The sequence below is a fragment of the Narcine bancroftii genome, chromosome 6 (assembly GCF_036971445.1).
Source record: "Narcine bancroftii isolate sNarBan1 chromosome 6, sNarBan1.hap1, whole genome shotgun sequence".
In the NCBI taxonomy this organism is placed as follows: domain Eukaryota; kingdom Metazoa; phylum Chordata; class Chondrichthyes; order Torpediniformes; family Narcinidae; genus Narcine; species Narcine bancroftii.
The window spans coordinates 208,020,109-208,035,860 of NC_091474.1; the positions used below are offsets into that span (position 1 = coordinate 208,020,109).

At 40.8% G+C, this 15,752-nt stretch overlaps 1 protein-coding gene across 2 annotated transcripts in view; it reads left to right on the top strand.

Annotated features, from left to right (window-relative positions):
- Positions 1 to 15,752, top strand: part of cnr1 (cannabinoid receptor 1) — a 28,846-nt gene that overhangs the window by 588 nt on the left and 12,506 nt on the right. The window contains exons 2-3 of one of the 2 annotated variants that reach the window (XM_069887352.1): positions 379 to 512; positions 8,896 to 9,045. In XM_069887352.1, the coding sequence (XP_069743453.1) occupies positions 9,023 to 9,045 (23 nt within the window). In that variant the 5' untranslated portion in view covers positions 379 to 512; positions 8,896 to 9,022. Of the gene's footprint in view, positions 1 to 144; positions 513 to 8,895; positions 9,046 to 15,752 lie in introns of those variants that run through there. The other variant, XM_069887354.1, reaches the window with a different exon arrangement.

Genomic DNA, 15,752 nt, shown 5'->3' on the forward strand with positions numbered 1-15,752 from the left:
GTGTCTATGCGCGGGGGTGTTTCCACTCTCCCCTTACTCTCTTTTTGACAAGCGAAGTACATTTCCATTCCAGTTTCATAGCGCTCCCGGCGCAACCCAGCCTGTGAGAATCTCCTTGACAGGGTGTCAACACGTGATAAGGTGACAAGAGCTTCATAAATGTGCTGGCAAGAGTGAAAGAGGTTGAGAGAGGGTGGGACCGAGAGAGAGAGAGACCCAAAGAGGCGGGGGAGCGCCATGAGTTCCCGTGAGAGACAGGAAAGCGAGTGGGGGGACAGAGCGATCATGGACCTCACAGTTGCAAATGGAAATCACATCGACCGAGCGCTCTCTGAGAGGCAGCAGCGTATTAATCCAATCTTCACTTCCTTTCACTAGAGAAATCTCTTGAAGAGGAGGGGGAAAGGGACAGAACTGAAAGAGTCTGAGATCCGAATCAATCTAGCCTAACAAAAGAGACCCCCCGAGCCCAAAACGCGACCCGAATTGCTATTCCGAGGTTAAGATAAACGGTAAGTTAATGCCGAGGGTGCGTATTTCTATCATTCGAGAGATGTTGATAAGTTTTGAATGCTTTGGTTTTCCAAAGATTTTGCAACTCGTAAGATGCAGTTGCAGTTGAACGATGTTTGGTAATGATTGCAATTGGAGTTAAACTGGTGACAAAATTGATTCTTTTGTAAATAAATGGCAATTTTAATTGAACTTTGTCAGCTGGGGGGGGGGGGGGAAACGATAGTTAATTCCTCAAAACTCAAGACAGAGTTTAAAATAAAAGGAAAGTTCCCTAATTTCAAAGAGGACTGTTGGATCTCCGGTATGTCCCTTTGTGACTTCTCTGAAGGCTCCCTCCGGAGGGGCAGGTGCGAAGAATGTACCCACCTTTTTGTCCTTGCCTCCACTGCATTGGACGTTCATGACAAACAAATGCTTTGGTGAACACTATTCTATTGTGTAAGCTTATTTCGTAGATGGGCTATTGCTTGGTAACAAGTCCTTGTGGTCGCAAACGGTGGGTTCTGGTCCCGTCTAAAGCCCCCCTTCTTCCCTGAATGCGAACGAAACGTGAAAACAACCTCAATAAATGTGTCAGTAAAAAAATGCTGAAAAGAAAGTTTAAATGCAAGGAAAGTGAGATCGGATTATTATTGACTTTTAACAAAAGACTTGAGTTATATTTTAAGTATCAGCCAGGACCAAGAAGCTGATTGTCCTTCGGTGTATCGTGTTGAATGTCAATTGCATGTCTGTTTATAAAATATGCATATACTTAACTGAAACGAAAATGAGTGTCGCAAGGAAAATGATCTCGATCACCTAACGATGCTCCGCTTAATTCAGTCTGTCACCAAGTCATTCGCTACTCTGTACCAAATGTTTCATGTCTCCAAAACAATCAATCATCACATGATCAGCCAGTCATTGAATGAGTGGGCGAGACGCCAATCAGCTTTAATAACACGAAGGAGAGAGGACAACAAAACGTATTTGCACCGGCTACCTGACACCAATTAAAACTAGTAGATTCGTGTTTGATCTCTCGCTGAACCACGTTCCTGGTTTTAACAATGGCATTGTTTTTGTTCCCTTGCCGTTGGTTCGATGTCCGATTGAGAGCCAATGCACTGATCTATGCAAAATGCAGTCATCGCGGTGTAGTTCGATGTAGCAGAGGCCATCGTGCCGTGGCTCGAAGTTCCTGTCGATAATACCCAACGCATCCAACTGAGCAGATGTGAATCAGAAGCCATCACTTTCCACCACTTGCAATTCGAGATAGCTCACAAAACATCCAAATAGGGGTATTGGTTGGACGGTAATAGACTTTACAATTTGTTTAATTAGAATGAGCTTACTATTCCAATCGTACCAAAAATAGTTTCTGAGAATTTAGAACTAGCTGTACCTCAACAAGATGAAATTGGCTAATACCAGTTGCTTTTATCTTGATGATAAGGTAATGCCAATAAATATTTGATTTGAGGCCAAAATAAATCCTTTCCTAGCAGATGAACACCATAGGCTAGAGTAAAACCTGGTTCCATACATTGGACTTCATTTCAATTGCCTACTGCAGGTCACCGTACTGGGGAATATGCTGAATTATTAACAATCTTGATAGTCCATGAAATGTCACCTGAAGAACAAAACCCATTTCCTCTTTTGCTATACTTCTTCACATCGCCAACATAAGTTCCCTTGAGTAATAATCCAAATATTTACATGGCTCAGCCAAAACAGCTCAAATATATTGCACAACTCTTGTTCTAGCCATGATATCATATTGGCATTCTCCTGGGCTTCTAAGCAAATGACTCCTTCTCTTGTATGATTTGAAGGAAGCAGCAGAAAAATAAGCAAAGATCCTCAAGTCACCTGATTCATAATGTTTTCGTTTTCTACACCACAAGTGGTTTTTTTCATAGCAAGTGTCATTTATATCTTGGATGGATCATCTGGTGGTGGTGTCTATGGACACAAAATGAGGTGGAGAGGTTGTAAATACATTTTATTGCCAATTATACTGAAAATGGGAGGGGGGGGGGAAGAAGTTTATTCTTATTTGGCAGAGGCTGCAGCCCTTTGTTGGTAAAATTGTTCTTGTTTGTCAATTTAGTGGTGTATGATTGTCCTGTGGGAAGTCATGTAATTCCTGAATTATTGTTAATTGATTGGCAGTGTTCTTACATTTGAATCAAGTTATTCATTAGTATTTCAAAATATGTTATGTCACTTGTGCTGCAGTTCAAGAGATTTGATCTCTTTTTACTACTGAAATGAACAAGCATAAATGCTACCTTTTGGTTGATACATAAATAATCTGAGCTCTCTGATGAACACTAAAGAACCCTTGGCAATTTCCTCTGATATCCTTCTCAACACATCCTTCAGTCAACATTATTTATGCAGATTATCAAGTTCTGCACCTTTTTGCTTCTACATAAATTGGTCAATATGTTTTTGTGTATCACGTGCTGTCTGTGGTGAACATAAAATGACATATTGAGGTGTCAAGAAGCCCCATTTAAATTCATCTTTCTTATGTGTTTCTCTAATTCAATATTTAATTGTGCTTTATTTGCTGGGATGCATAAATTTGGATGCAAGATGGATATTTCTGGATTCTTAATAGTAGGGTAGTGAGGGATAGGCTTCCAATAATCTAACTAGTATGTGCCCAATCAGTGACTCAAGTTCAGTGTGGTAAACAGTTAGCACATAGTCTACGCAAATCCTGATATTTAATCCCTGGTTGTTCCAGCTCTCTTCAAACTCACATATTGCTCTAGTCTCTTCTTTCTCTATACCTTATCCAAATATCTCATAATTGTTTTGACTGGGTAAAACGTTTCCTTATTTATCTGTCCCACCCTCCGTTCCACTGCAGTTGCAGTTCACACTTGCCTTCACCTGCGCTTACATGAATATGACTGCCAACTCTATTATTTAGCTAATACTGCCATATTCTCATCTCTGTTTATTCTCCCTGTTAATCCTGCTACTTCAAACCAGTTTTCTCTTTCCACCTTGTTGGTCATTTCCTGCTTGCTGAATATTTGTCTACAAATTTCCCTTTTTTTTTCCTCACACTGCTTTTGTTCTATTCATTGAACTGCCAATTTTGTTACAGAACCAGGTGGCCCCACAAATGCAGTTTGTGATATTTACTACATTAGAGTTGAAAATTCAATGCAAGTTGTTGCTGCCTGTTTAAAAAATGTTCTCTTATTCTGAAACATCATTTCAACTCACTGAAACTTTGTCCACTCCTCTTCACAAACTAATTGGTTTAATATTGCTTGGAGATTTTCATCTCAACTGCAGCACAAGTAACATAACATATTTTGAAATACTAATGAATATTGGCTCCAATTTTCTTGACCTATCATCTCCATTACTTCCTCCCCTTACTAATCACATTGCCCTGATCTTCATGAATGATCTGATCTGAATCCTTTATTTCCTTCCTGTCCTCTCATTTTTTTTCAACAAGTTAGTCTAAATGTTCTTAGCCTTCTTTAATCAACTACCTATTTGTCCCTCTCATCCACACATTACAAATAAGCTTCCTCTTACATTCATGTGCAGGCAATTCAATCTTTTTCAAAATCAGAAAATATTGGAAGGTGATTCTTATCATCTGCAGTTATTTACATTTGATTTTTGCTGTGTCACAATCTCAGCCACAAACTGCAGCTTATAAAGCACTTCAACACCGAACAGAAATTTAAGAAATTTTTAAAAAAACATTAGATAGTGGCCAGGAAGGAACTTAAGAAAGATCTTTGGATACCTAAAAGGGGTATCTTGGCAAGTAGCATTAAAAACTTGGTTTTAGTGTTCAAGAAGGAGAGAGGTCTTGGTGAATGAGGTCAGTGTAGGTTAAGATAATACGCAAGGTAAGGTTAGGAAAGAGGAAGTGATAGATCCTCAAAACTATTTGGATAAGTCAAAGTTTAAAGTCCACAGAACCCAATACCCCAGGTTACTATAGGAAGCTGGGAAATTGTCAATGATCTTTATCCTCCCGGACCACGAGAGAGATACTGAAGGATTGTAGAATAGCAAATGCAGTCCCCTTGGTTTTTTTTTAAAAAGGTAAGAGGAAGAATCCTGGGAATTATAGACCAGTGAGTCTTGCATCAGTGGTGGCCAAACTATTGGAAAGAATTCTTAAGGACAGGATTTATTGGTTTCTGAGCAGTTAGAGAAACATAGCCTTCTTGAGGATAGCCAACTTGGTTTTGTGAAGGGTAGGTTGGTGGATGTATTTGGAGTTTAGTACACTGTTTCACAAGGTCACCCATTTAGAAGGTTTTGAGACATGGGATCCATGGAGTCTTGGCTGCTTGGATTTTGAAATGGCCTACCTGCATAAGGCAGAGGGTGGTAATAGATGGAACATATTCTGCTTAGAGGTCAGTGACTAGTGGATTTCCTCAGGGACCCCTGATCTTTGTGATTTAAAAAAAATGACCTAAATGAAGAAATAGAGGGGTGGATCAGTAAGTTTGCCAATGACACGAAGGTTGGAGGTTTGTGGATAGTATAGAAGATTGACATGGGTCCCAACAGGATATAGACAGGGTGCAGAGTCAGATGGAGAAGCGGCAAAATGGAATTCATGATGGATAATTGTGAAGTGATGCACTTTGGCAGGATCCTTGACAATGTAGAGGACCGGAATATTCTTGGGGTCCAGGTCTATAGATCTCTCAAGGCTGACATGCAAATTGGCAGGATGGTTAAGAAGGCTTATGGTGTGCTAGCCTTTATTAGTTGGAAGATTGAGTTCAAGAGGTAATGTTGCAGCTCCATAAAACTCTGGTCAGTGCACACTTGGACTATTGCATTCAGTTAGGTCAACTCATTACACAAAAGATGTAGAAGCTTTGGAGAGGGTGCAGAGGAGATTGACCAAGATGCTACCTGAATTGGTGAATATGCCTTTTGAAGCAAGATTGACTCCCCTAAACACCCCACTTACTCATAGAACAATGCCCCCCCCCCCCACAACACCACCATTTGTTATAACTCATTCTTCCCCTGCCACTAACATTTTGTGGGAATGTGCCTGATATGCTATTTCAATCCATGTCAATTTCCTCTATTCAGATGTTTGATTCCTTTCAAGACTTCCTCAAATCCCACTTCCCCTGCTGATTACTTTTACCATCTTGCAAAATAGACCAGAAGCTGAAGCAATTTGGTCTAACTATGTAGTGACTGACTGGTTGTGCCTAGAAGCACTGAAGGTGAAGTTCCTACCTTTGGTCAAAATTATATTCTAGTCCAACACTAACTTGAAATGCAGGAACAACTTCTATCTCAGATCTTCCCATATTTCACTCTCCCATTTAGACAGCTGACCCAAAAATCATTAAGGAAATCTTAGAATATCTGAGACAAAAGTTGAAGCCACTTATGGCATCTGACTCCCTTTGATGCCTTCCCTTCCATTCTTTGCTTCGTTCGTTCCTAGCACATGCATGGGATTCACAAAGCTCTCTGTCCTTATTTACTTCTCTGCAGACTGACTTCACATTATTTTCCACTCTATCCATATTAATTCTTCAGTTGAGGCTGTTGTTCATGTGTCATCATTACCACAAGGCTTGACCTATCCTCTGGCATGTTCACACAATTCAATAGATCCATTACATACAACATCCATGCTGATCTTCTCACCTCAGGCTTTTGGTACCTTCACAGTACAGAATGTCCAGTTAAAGGCTCTGTATCATTACTTTGCCCAATCCTCCCAGCTTGCATGTTTTCCCCCCCTCCCCAAATCCCTCAGTCCCAAACTCACCTGAACTTTTCCTATAAGTACTTTCTCATCAGTTACATGGACTTTGACTGGACTGTGAGATCATTCTACTTCCCACTTCTTTAGTTATTCTGGACCTCTCTTCAGATTCTATTATCTTAGGTCCATTAATGTTTTCTTCTCTCCATTTCAAACACTGGGTGTCAGCCACTGGGCCTTTTCGGTTATTGTGCCTTCAAGGCTGTGAAAAGCTGAAAGGCTGTGTGAGAGAATTATCTGATTAATTCCAATTCAGTGCTTGTTTTCCAGCCTTGCAAATGTTTCCTCATAAAATATTTATTCAGTTCTTCTTCAAAAGTTACTGTTGCATATGCCTTCATAGGCCATGCATACCTGATCATGACAACCCACTGCATTGCAAGGAAACCTCCTCACCTCTCCCCCTTCAACACATGGCTGAACCAGTTATGTAAAATCTGTGTCCTCTGGCTACTAACCCACAGAGATGGTTCTCCATCAAATTCACTCATAATTAGTGGCAGATTAACCATTAAGCCTTGGAGCCCAGAAGGGAGGTGGGCCCGAGAGCAAAAAACATGGTTTAATTGAGTGCACACATGAGTATTTTGGATGATATTTCAGAACTTTTGCATATTTTTTCATATCTCTTTGGCTTGGCTTCGCGGACGAAGATTTATGGAGGGGGTAAAAAGTCCACGTCAGCTGCAGGCTCGTTTGTGGCTGACAAGTCCGATGCGGGACAGGCAGACACGATTGCAGCGGTTGCAAGGGAAAATTGGTTGGTTGGGGTTGGGTGTTGGGTTTTTCCTCCTTTGCCTTTTGTCAGTGAGGTGGGCTCTGCGGTCTTCTTCAAAGGAGGTTGCTGCCCGCCAAACTGTGAGGCGCCAAGATGCACGGTTTGAGGCGTTATCAGCCCACTGGCGGTGGTCAATGTGGCAGGCACCAAGAGATTTCTTTAGGCAGTCCTTGTACCTTTTCTTTGGTGCACCTCTGTCACGGTGGCCAGTGGAGAGCTCGCCATATAACAGGATCTTGGGAAGGCGATGGTCCTCCATTCTGGAGACGTGACCCATCCAGCGCAGCTGGATCTTCAGCAGCGTGGACTCGATGCTGTCGACCTCTGCCATCTCGAGTACTTCGACGTTAGGGATGTAAGCGCTCCAATGGATGTTGAGGATGGAGCGGAGACAACGCTAGTGGAAGCGTTCTAGGAGCCGTAGGTGGTGCCGGTAGAGGACCCATGATTCGGAGCCGAACAGGAGTGTGGGTATGACAACAGCTCTGTATACGCTTATCTTTGTGAGGTTTTTCAGTTGGTTGTTTTTCCAGACTCTTTTGTGTAGTCTTCCAAAGGCGCTATTTGCCTTGGCGAGTCTGTTGTCTATCTCATTGTCGATCCTTGCATCTGATGAAATGGTGCAGCCGAGATAGGTAAACTGGTTGACCGTTTTGAGTTTTGTGTGCCCGATGGAGATGTGGGGGGGCTGGTAGTCATGGTGGGGAGCCATTTTGTTTTCTAAATTAGGCTCCAAACATATAAACATTTAAAAGTAATGCTTTTAGGACTTTGTACTGCAGCCATGAGATTGTGTTTACCATGACGATCTTATTACGTCACAAGTTGGCGTTAACGTGCGTATACTGGTTATAGACGGGGAGTGAAGCTTGTTGGAACATGAATGCCAGTATTGTGAAATCTATAAAATATGATGGTGAACAGAAACATTAATTTAATAAGTCCATGTTTTACAAATCTGGAGAAGTTGGCTGTGCTTATTCTCTAAGCACAGGTAAGACCTTCTCGTTTAACTGCAAACTGTTTTCAAGTGAAGACCATGCTTAATTGCTCGATAAGGCCAGTCAGGACGTGATTACATGAGAGCACTTCTGGAAAGGGTTGTTGCTATAATTAAATTTCTTATACATGTAGTACATTATACATAAAACAACGGTATAAGTTATTTAACATAACATCATTTTATTCAACTAAGGATGGGACAGGGGGAAAGGTCAGGAGGAGCCTTACTAAAGCCCGGGTGGTAGTTAATTCACCATTGCTCAAATATAGAAAAATGTCTATTAAATATTTGCTTCTCTGCAGAAAAGAGGGCAATCCCAGCTATTTTGTTCTCATCAATATTGCAGGTTTAATTCTATTGTCCCCTCTGCATTACTTCCAAGACACTGACACCCTTCCTGTAATTTGTTGCTCTAAACTGGATGCAACAGTGTCGGTGCCAGAACGAATGTTGGGGGGTGGGGGGGGGGGGGGGCGGAAATTGCTGTTATCGTCATCTGCCCCTCCGATGTAGGTGCCAAGAGCACTGCTTTTATTGCATCCAGGGTCACTAGCCGCTAGTGACACTTGACTTGCGCTAGTGGTGCCGGAGAGGGCGGGGACGGATCTGACAGTGAGTGATTCCACGGCTGTATAGGGGGAAGGGCACAGCTCCTTGCTTGGGGGGGTGGGGGAGCAGTGTCTGTGGATTCTCCCCTTTGGTGTCGACCCTGATGCAGCATTCTAATTCAGCATTCTCTACGGGGACCATACACCCCAATTTAAGGGACTGAAATCATTAATTTTTTTTGTTTTTTTTATGCAGTCGATAGGAGAGAAAGAACAAACCAACTAAACATGACTGCTTCACATGGAAAGGAGCCTTTAAACTTTGAGCAGAGTCCTAATGGGGACATAGCCAAAAAAAAGGTTGAGAATGGCTGCTCCAATTGATGCCTCCAGCGATTGTAAAAAGGTATCAAAAGTTCATTTCCATCAAGCTTTTTACCTGAAAAATGACTAATTTTCCAATTATATTTCCAACATTATTACCTAATATTGGGTGTCAAATGACAGATATGATGTCTGTCAGAAATCATAATAGCCATGAAATATATTCCCAAGATCAAAAGCAGGCTCCAATGAATTTTGAAAGTGTATGATGTTACTGGGTGTACAAGAGAGACACGAGAACTGCAAAGGCTGGAGGGACTCAAAGGGTCAGACAGCTTCAATGGAAAGAAATGGACATTCAACGTTTCAGGGCAGGACCCCTGATCAAAATGCAATTGGGAAAATTAATATACTCTCCAAAGATCTCCAGCTCTCAGTATTTCTGCATTGAGAGTACTTATAAATGAAGTACATTTCCATTCAAGTCTGGAGAAAATAAGAAATTAATTTAACCCTTTGGACTGTGGCCATTTTTAACCTTTCATAATACATACTCTGTACTGGATCCATGGGTAAACCTTTACAGTACGAACATCAGTACAAACCAGCTGGTGTTTGGGTCTAAAACCAGTCCCGGAAAACTGGGACATAGAGTATATGCACTAGTTGGTAGCCCTGGAAAACTGAGACATGGAATCTAAAGTATTAAATCATTCCATTCTTTGTTTCAGTATATTATATTCAGAAATCTATGGCTTTTGTTATATATCCCTTTCGGGGTGTCTTATTTAACATTTAACCATTTTTGCCTCTACCCTTTTACAGATGTTCCCTTTCTGCTTTGTCCCAGTTACCCTTGTATCCCTTTGCACTCTTCAGTCTGAAACATCCACAGTTCTCTCTCTGAAGTTACTGCATGACCTTCCTCTTAAGAATTTGCAATATCTTTAGTGCCTATATCAGACAGCAGTTTTGTTTTTAAGTAGTGGCCTTATTTTGCCATTTACGGAACAATGATATTATTATGTGATTCAGTCTCATTAGGGTAAAAATAATACTGGACCTTTATACAGTTTTCTGAAATTTCCAGATATGTGTGGGACTTAACTCCTATTGATCTATCATTGGACCTAGCAGCCAACTGTCTGCAACTCCCAGTGAGGACATAACTTAACAACATAGAGTAACGCTGTACACGATGATTGTCACTAAGTATATGAAACTGCTTCAGGAAAATCAGAAAGTCATGTAACAACAAGAGATGAAGGCAGTAACATGCAGGTTGTAAGAGAAAACTGTTAGACACGGGATTCAAAAATCAAACTGCTGGAGTTTCTTTCTCCGGATTGCAGCAGCTGGAGTCTTGTGTATATATATACATATCTATATATATATCTATATATATAGATATATATACAGATATATATATATATATATATATTTATCACGGTGACTGGATTCACATGAGTAACTATCAATTGTACACCAGTGATACTAGAGGAAGTTGGACTAGCACACTTAGAAACAATTAATGCATTTGTTTCATATTACACAATATGGTACTGGGTTCAGCAGTAAAATCAATAGTTTATCTCCTCCCTCCCCTAATGAAGGGTGACCTCTAGTGACTGCAGCTCAAACACAGTAGCACTACATAAGTCAGCATGATGGAGTTGTTAATGGTCCTGTTTATTAACTGGATTTTATATCAAGCAAAATCACCAGTGTCCCAAAGGCTCAGAAGTAGAATTGCATTTTACAGAACTAATCTCATTACAGTCAAGGGTGCAGTGCTGCCGGATCTCACCGGAGCCCACTCAGGCACCTGTTTCCATGCTGTTCCTTGGGAGGGGGAGGGATGGGGAGGGGAGAGAGAGGGGGAGAAAGGGAGGGGGAAAGGAGGGAGGGAGGGGAGGAGGGAGGAGAGGAAAGGAGAGGGGAGGAAGGAGAGATGGGGAAAGAGGGGGGAGGGAGTGAAGGAGAGAAGGGGAGAGCGGAGGGAGGGAGAGGGGGGAGAGTGCAGGGAGGGAGAGAGAAGGGGAGAGTGGAAGGAGAGGAGAGAAGGGGAGGAGGGAGGGAGAGAAGGGGAGGGTGGAGGGAGGGGGAGAGACAGAGGAAGGGGGAAGAGGAGAGAGAGGGAGAGGAGAGGAAGGGGAGTGGGAGGGAGAGGAGAAGGAGGGAGATAGGGAAGGAAGGGTAGGAGAGGAGTGAGGAAGATAGAGAAAAGTTGAAAGGTGGCAAGAGAGTGAGACAGAGAAATGGGGAGGGAGGTAATATTTCTTTAATCTTGGTTTAATGTTTGACATTATATGAAGCCCTAGTGATATATTGCATATAGAAATATATTGTTACACCTAATTTTTGTACCTGATCATTTCATGCTGGACAACTTCCTTGCCCCATTCATGTAATGAGTAGGTACACAAATTAAATGTGGCATATGTAGAGAGAGGATATAGGAAATGGCAGGCATTTTGTCAACTCCAGGACCTACAAAAATAGCACTGCACTCTTGATTACAGCAGCTTACTTTCTTAACTTGGATGTATGTGAAATTTTACATTTTCAAAGGTTTCCAAGATGGTGTGTAGTTTTCTTTCTTTTTCAATCTTTTTATTAACATTTCATAATATATACAGCATAAGGAGAATAGTAATAACACAATTAAAATGGTCTGTTCAAGTCTGCATAGTATAAGTATGATAAATTCCAAAGAGTGAAAATGTGACATATTAGAAATAATTCTACTAACCAAGAAAACAGACATAAAGAAATAATTCTAATATATAAAAAACCTAACGAATCTACAAAAAAAACCCATATAATTTTTAAAAAACATATAATTTTTTTTTAAAAACTGTGCGGCCTATCCCAAGGATCTGTTAAATAGTTTAAAACATAGCTCCAGTCCATACCGACAGATAACAAAATCGGCAAGAATTATATTACAACTGGAAAGGAAGAGTTAATTCATATCCCATGAAAGTAATCAATAAATGGTTTCTGTGTTTCTTCAAATTTAGTAGTTGTATCTAAAGTACAACTTCTAATTTTTTTTTTCTAGATTTAAAAACACGTAAAAACCATTGAAATAATGTAGGAGAATCAATCTTTCCATTTAAGTAAAATGGCTCTTCTAGCTAATAGTGTAGAAAATGCTATAACTTGATATGTGGAAGTAGATAAACAACCTATATCCGTAATTCCAAAAAGAGCACTTCAAGGGTCAGGTTGTAATTGAATAACCAGGATCATTGATAGAAAAAATTTGGGAAGATATTTGTAAAACTCTAACATGGGACATGACCAAAACATACAAGTCAATGAAGCCACATTAGTATTGCATCTATCACAAGCAGAGCTCATATTAGGAAAGATGTGAACTAGTTTACCTTTAGACATATAAGCTCTATGAACTATTTTAAAACTATATTAAAGAATGACATGCACAAGGTGAAGAAGTATTAACTAGTCCAGTAATTCTTCCCCATGCTTCAGAAGGATAGACTGATGCAAATCCAACTTTCACCCTCCACATAACCTTGTATGTAACCAAGAGTTTCAATAGAGTTAGAACACAGCTATCTACCCAACCATTTAGAAAATAATTTAGATACAGTATGTCTTATTCATAAAACAAATCCCACACTGGCAAAATATCTTGCAACTCTAGTTGTAATGAAATACACGTGTTGGAGAAACTCAACAGGTCACGGAGTATTCATATGAATTAAAGGGTAACCAACATTTCAGGCTTGAGCTCTTCAAAATATGGGCAAAAAGCAGGCAGACATCTCCTGACCCTCACTGACCTTTCCACCAGCTGCAAGGCACAAATTAGGAGAATGGTGGGATACTCTTCATGTGTTTGGATGAGTGGAGAGCCAATAATGCTCAAGGACCATCCAGGACAAAGCAGCCCGCTTGATCAGCCTAAACACCACCAGAAATACTAACTTCTTCTATTGCTGACAAATGGAGGATGGATGCAGTGTGCATTATTTGCAATTATTCATTCAGGTGACTCTGGCAACATCTCCCTAACCCTTGACTTCTGCTATCAAGATGGAGAAGGCCGAAGGGCACTTGGGAACACCACTACTTTGCAGGCTCCCCTTCTTAAATATTTCCCTGCCCCAAATCTTGGAACTTCCTTCCCGAGAGCATTGCGAGAGCATCTTCATTAGAAGAGCTGCAGCAATCACCACCAACTTTTCAAAGGTGATTAGGAATCAGCAATAATTGCTGATCTTACTTGTGATGCTCACATCTTGCAAAAATGAATCCAGCACTTTTGTGTATTGCATAAAAACTGCACAATCGCTTTTTTTTCTTAAAGGCTCACCCAAAAAGCTGGAGTGAAACATGAAATTCTAGAGGTGCTAAGATTGTAGTAAAAACACATAGAGATGCTGGAGGAACTCATCCAGTCTTGCAGCGTCCATCGGAAGTAAAGATATATTACCGACATTTCGGGCCCGAGCCGTTCTTCAAGGTATAAGCAAAAGGCAGGCGAGCATCTTAATTGAAGACAAGAGATTAAGCAGGAAGAATGGTAGGGGGAGAACATCCCCACTTTTAGCTCTCACACCATGAATATCCTGGCTGACAAGGAGCAGAACTAACTGCTAAGAGGTTGGAATCAATATCATCTTGTGAGAGCATAAATGCATAAGCATTAGAAGTGAGGGAAGGGAATTCAGCTTCTCATGCCTGTTCCACCATTCAATAAGATCACAGCTGATATTTCATCTCCGTGTCAATTATCTGCATTAACCTTAAATTTCTTAATTCCCTAATATATATAAAAGAACTACAAATCTGTCTTGAAAAGATGCAGTCTCCACTGGGTAGGGAATTGCAATGAGAAACCTAGATGAAAAAAAATCTATTCTTATCTCAGTCCTTAATGGATGCCCTTTTATTTTGAAACATGATCCTTTGCAGCTCTCTTGTCAAGTCCCTTAAGAATTTTCTGTTTCAGTGAGATAATTTTTCATTTTAGAGGGTCCACTTTGGCTATTCTCTCCTCATAGAACAAACCCCACACCCCAGAAATCAATCAGGTGAAATTTCATTGCTCTCTCTATTATAGATTTGTCCAACATCAGGTAAAAAGACTAGATCTGTATACAATATTCCAGGTTTAGTTTTACAAGGATACTGTATAATTGTCTCCTTTCTTAGACAGTGTGTTATATTTGCTATCTTCCAGATTCTTTCTGCAACTGAAAGATTTAGGTTAACTGACCTTATTTCTTCCCTTTACCTGGAAGTGTGGCTTTCTCTTTTTTTTCCCTTCTGCTGACAATGTGGTATTCAAAAACTTGAAAGTCTATAAGAAATAGAAGCAGAAGGGCATACGGTGCCTATAAAACCATGAACCTTGACGACTTTCCCAATCTTAGGCTATTTCCCTAGATTCCTTTGTTTCCATCACTTTCTTGAACATATTTAACACTGAGCTAGCCACAATTCTCTTGGGTAAATTCCAAAGATTCACAGCTTCTATGAGTGATCAAGGTTTTCCTCAGTGCTGACCTTAGTGGCTGACGCCCTAATCAGAGACGATGATCTTTGGTTTTAATTCCCCAGTTGGGAAAGAAAGGCAGGCTCTTATCATCTATCCTGCAAGTCCCTCAAGAATTTCATTTGCCTCCTTGATATTGTACTGTTTCAGAGAGGTTGCGTTCACTACAAATGAGATCATGCCTGCAAATATAGTATGTCCATTAAAGTATTTTGGATCAGGACAGCTTTGAACTTGTTTCCAAAACTTGCCATAAAATAGCAGAAGCACAAAAATAATCTGCAGAATTTTTTTTACTTCCTGAACTATACCCGTGCTTTAGCAATTATGTTCTTTTTCTTTTGAAAGTTAGTATTGAGTTCACTTCCATTACTCATTTAGATGATTGCTTTCCAGATCCACGTGTGATCGAAGGAAGCAAAAAGAAACACTGATGCATACTAAGTGTGAAGTGTTCTTGAAATCACTTGTCTTCTTTGCTTCAGTGTGACTAGCTATAAGTTTCTGTGCACTACTTTAAGCCATTTTCCTTGGTTTCCTTTACTGTAGTTCTTTCTTGATGGTGCTACATTCGTCCAGTTATTGGACTAGGTATGGATCCACCACTCAGCAACGGCAGCAATGCAATCAAACTGTCCATGAATTGCATTTATGGCTCACTGCTCCATTTTAAGGCAGACAATTAATTTCTTGCTCGACCTTCAGCTTGTAATTGCCCATATTGAACCAAGCTGAACAGAAGCAGCACCAGAGGAAGCACAGGAATGGTTAATGTTTTGGGTCGAGACTCTACATCAGGATTGGAAAGTGTAAAGGAGAGGTAGTCATCATGAAGGGATGGGGAAGGAGCGGTGTGGGGGAGCTGAAAGTGATAGGTGGATCCAAGCGAGGAGGGGTTGATGGGCAGATGGGATCAGGTGGTTGAGGGAAGGATTTCAAATTGCAACACCCAGGTAGCCCTCCTGGGACCCGGGTGATATTACTGAGTCGTGGGTCTCCCGCGCCTTTCAAATAGCAGCCTCATCTACCTGGCGATTTTTAAGGGGGGATGACGTGCCACACAGCCACAGGGAATCCCCAGTGTTCTTTCTGTTCCCTTTTTGTTTAGAGTTCCAGAGTAGCTGGGTCAGCCATTTCCCTTTTCAAATAGGCGGAGGAGGATACCCAGGTAAGTTTTACTGGATTCTGGAAAGAATTGGTTTGGCCCTTTCATATAGCCCTGTACTTGGGTCTTCAACCTAGTAAATTGCCTGGTTAAC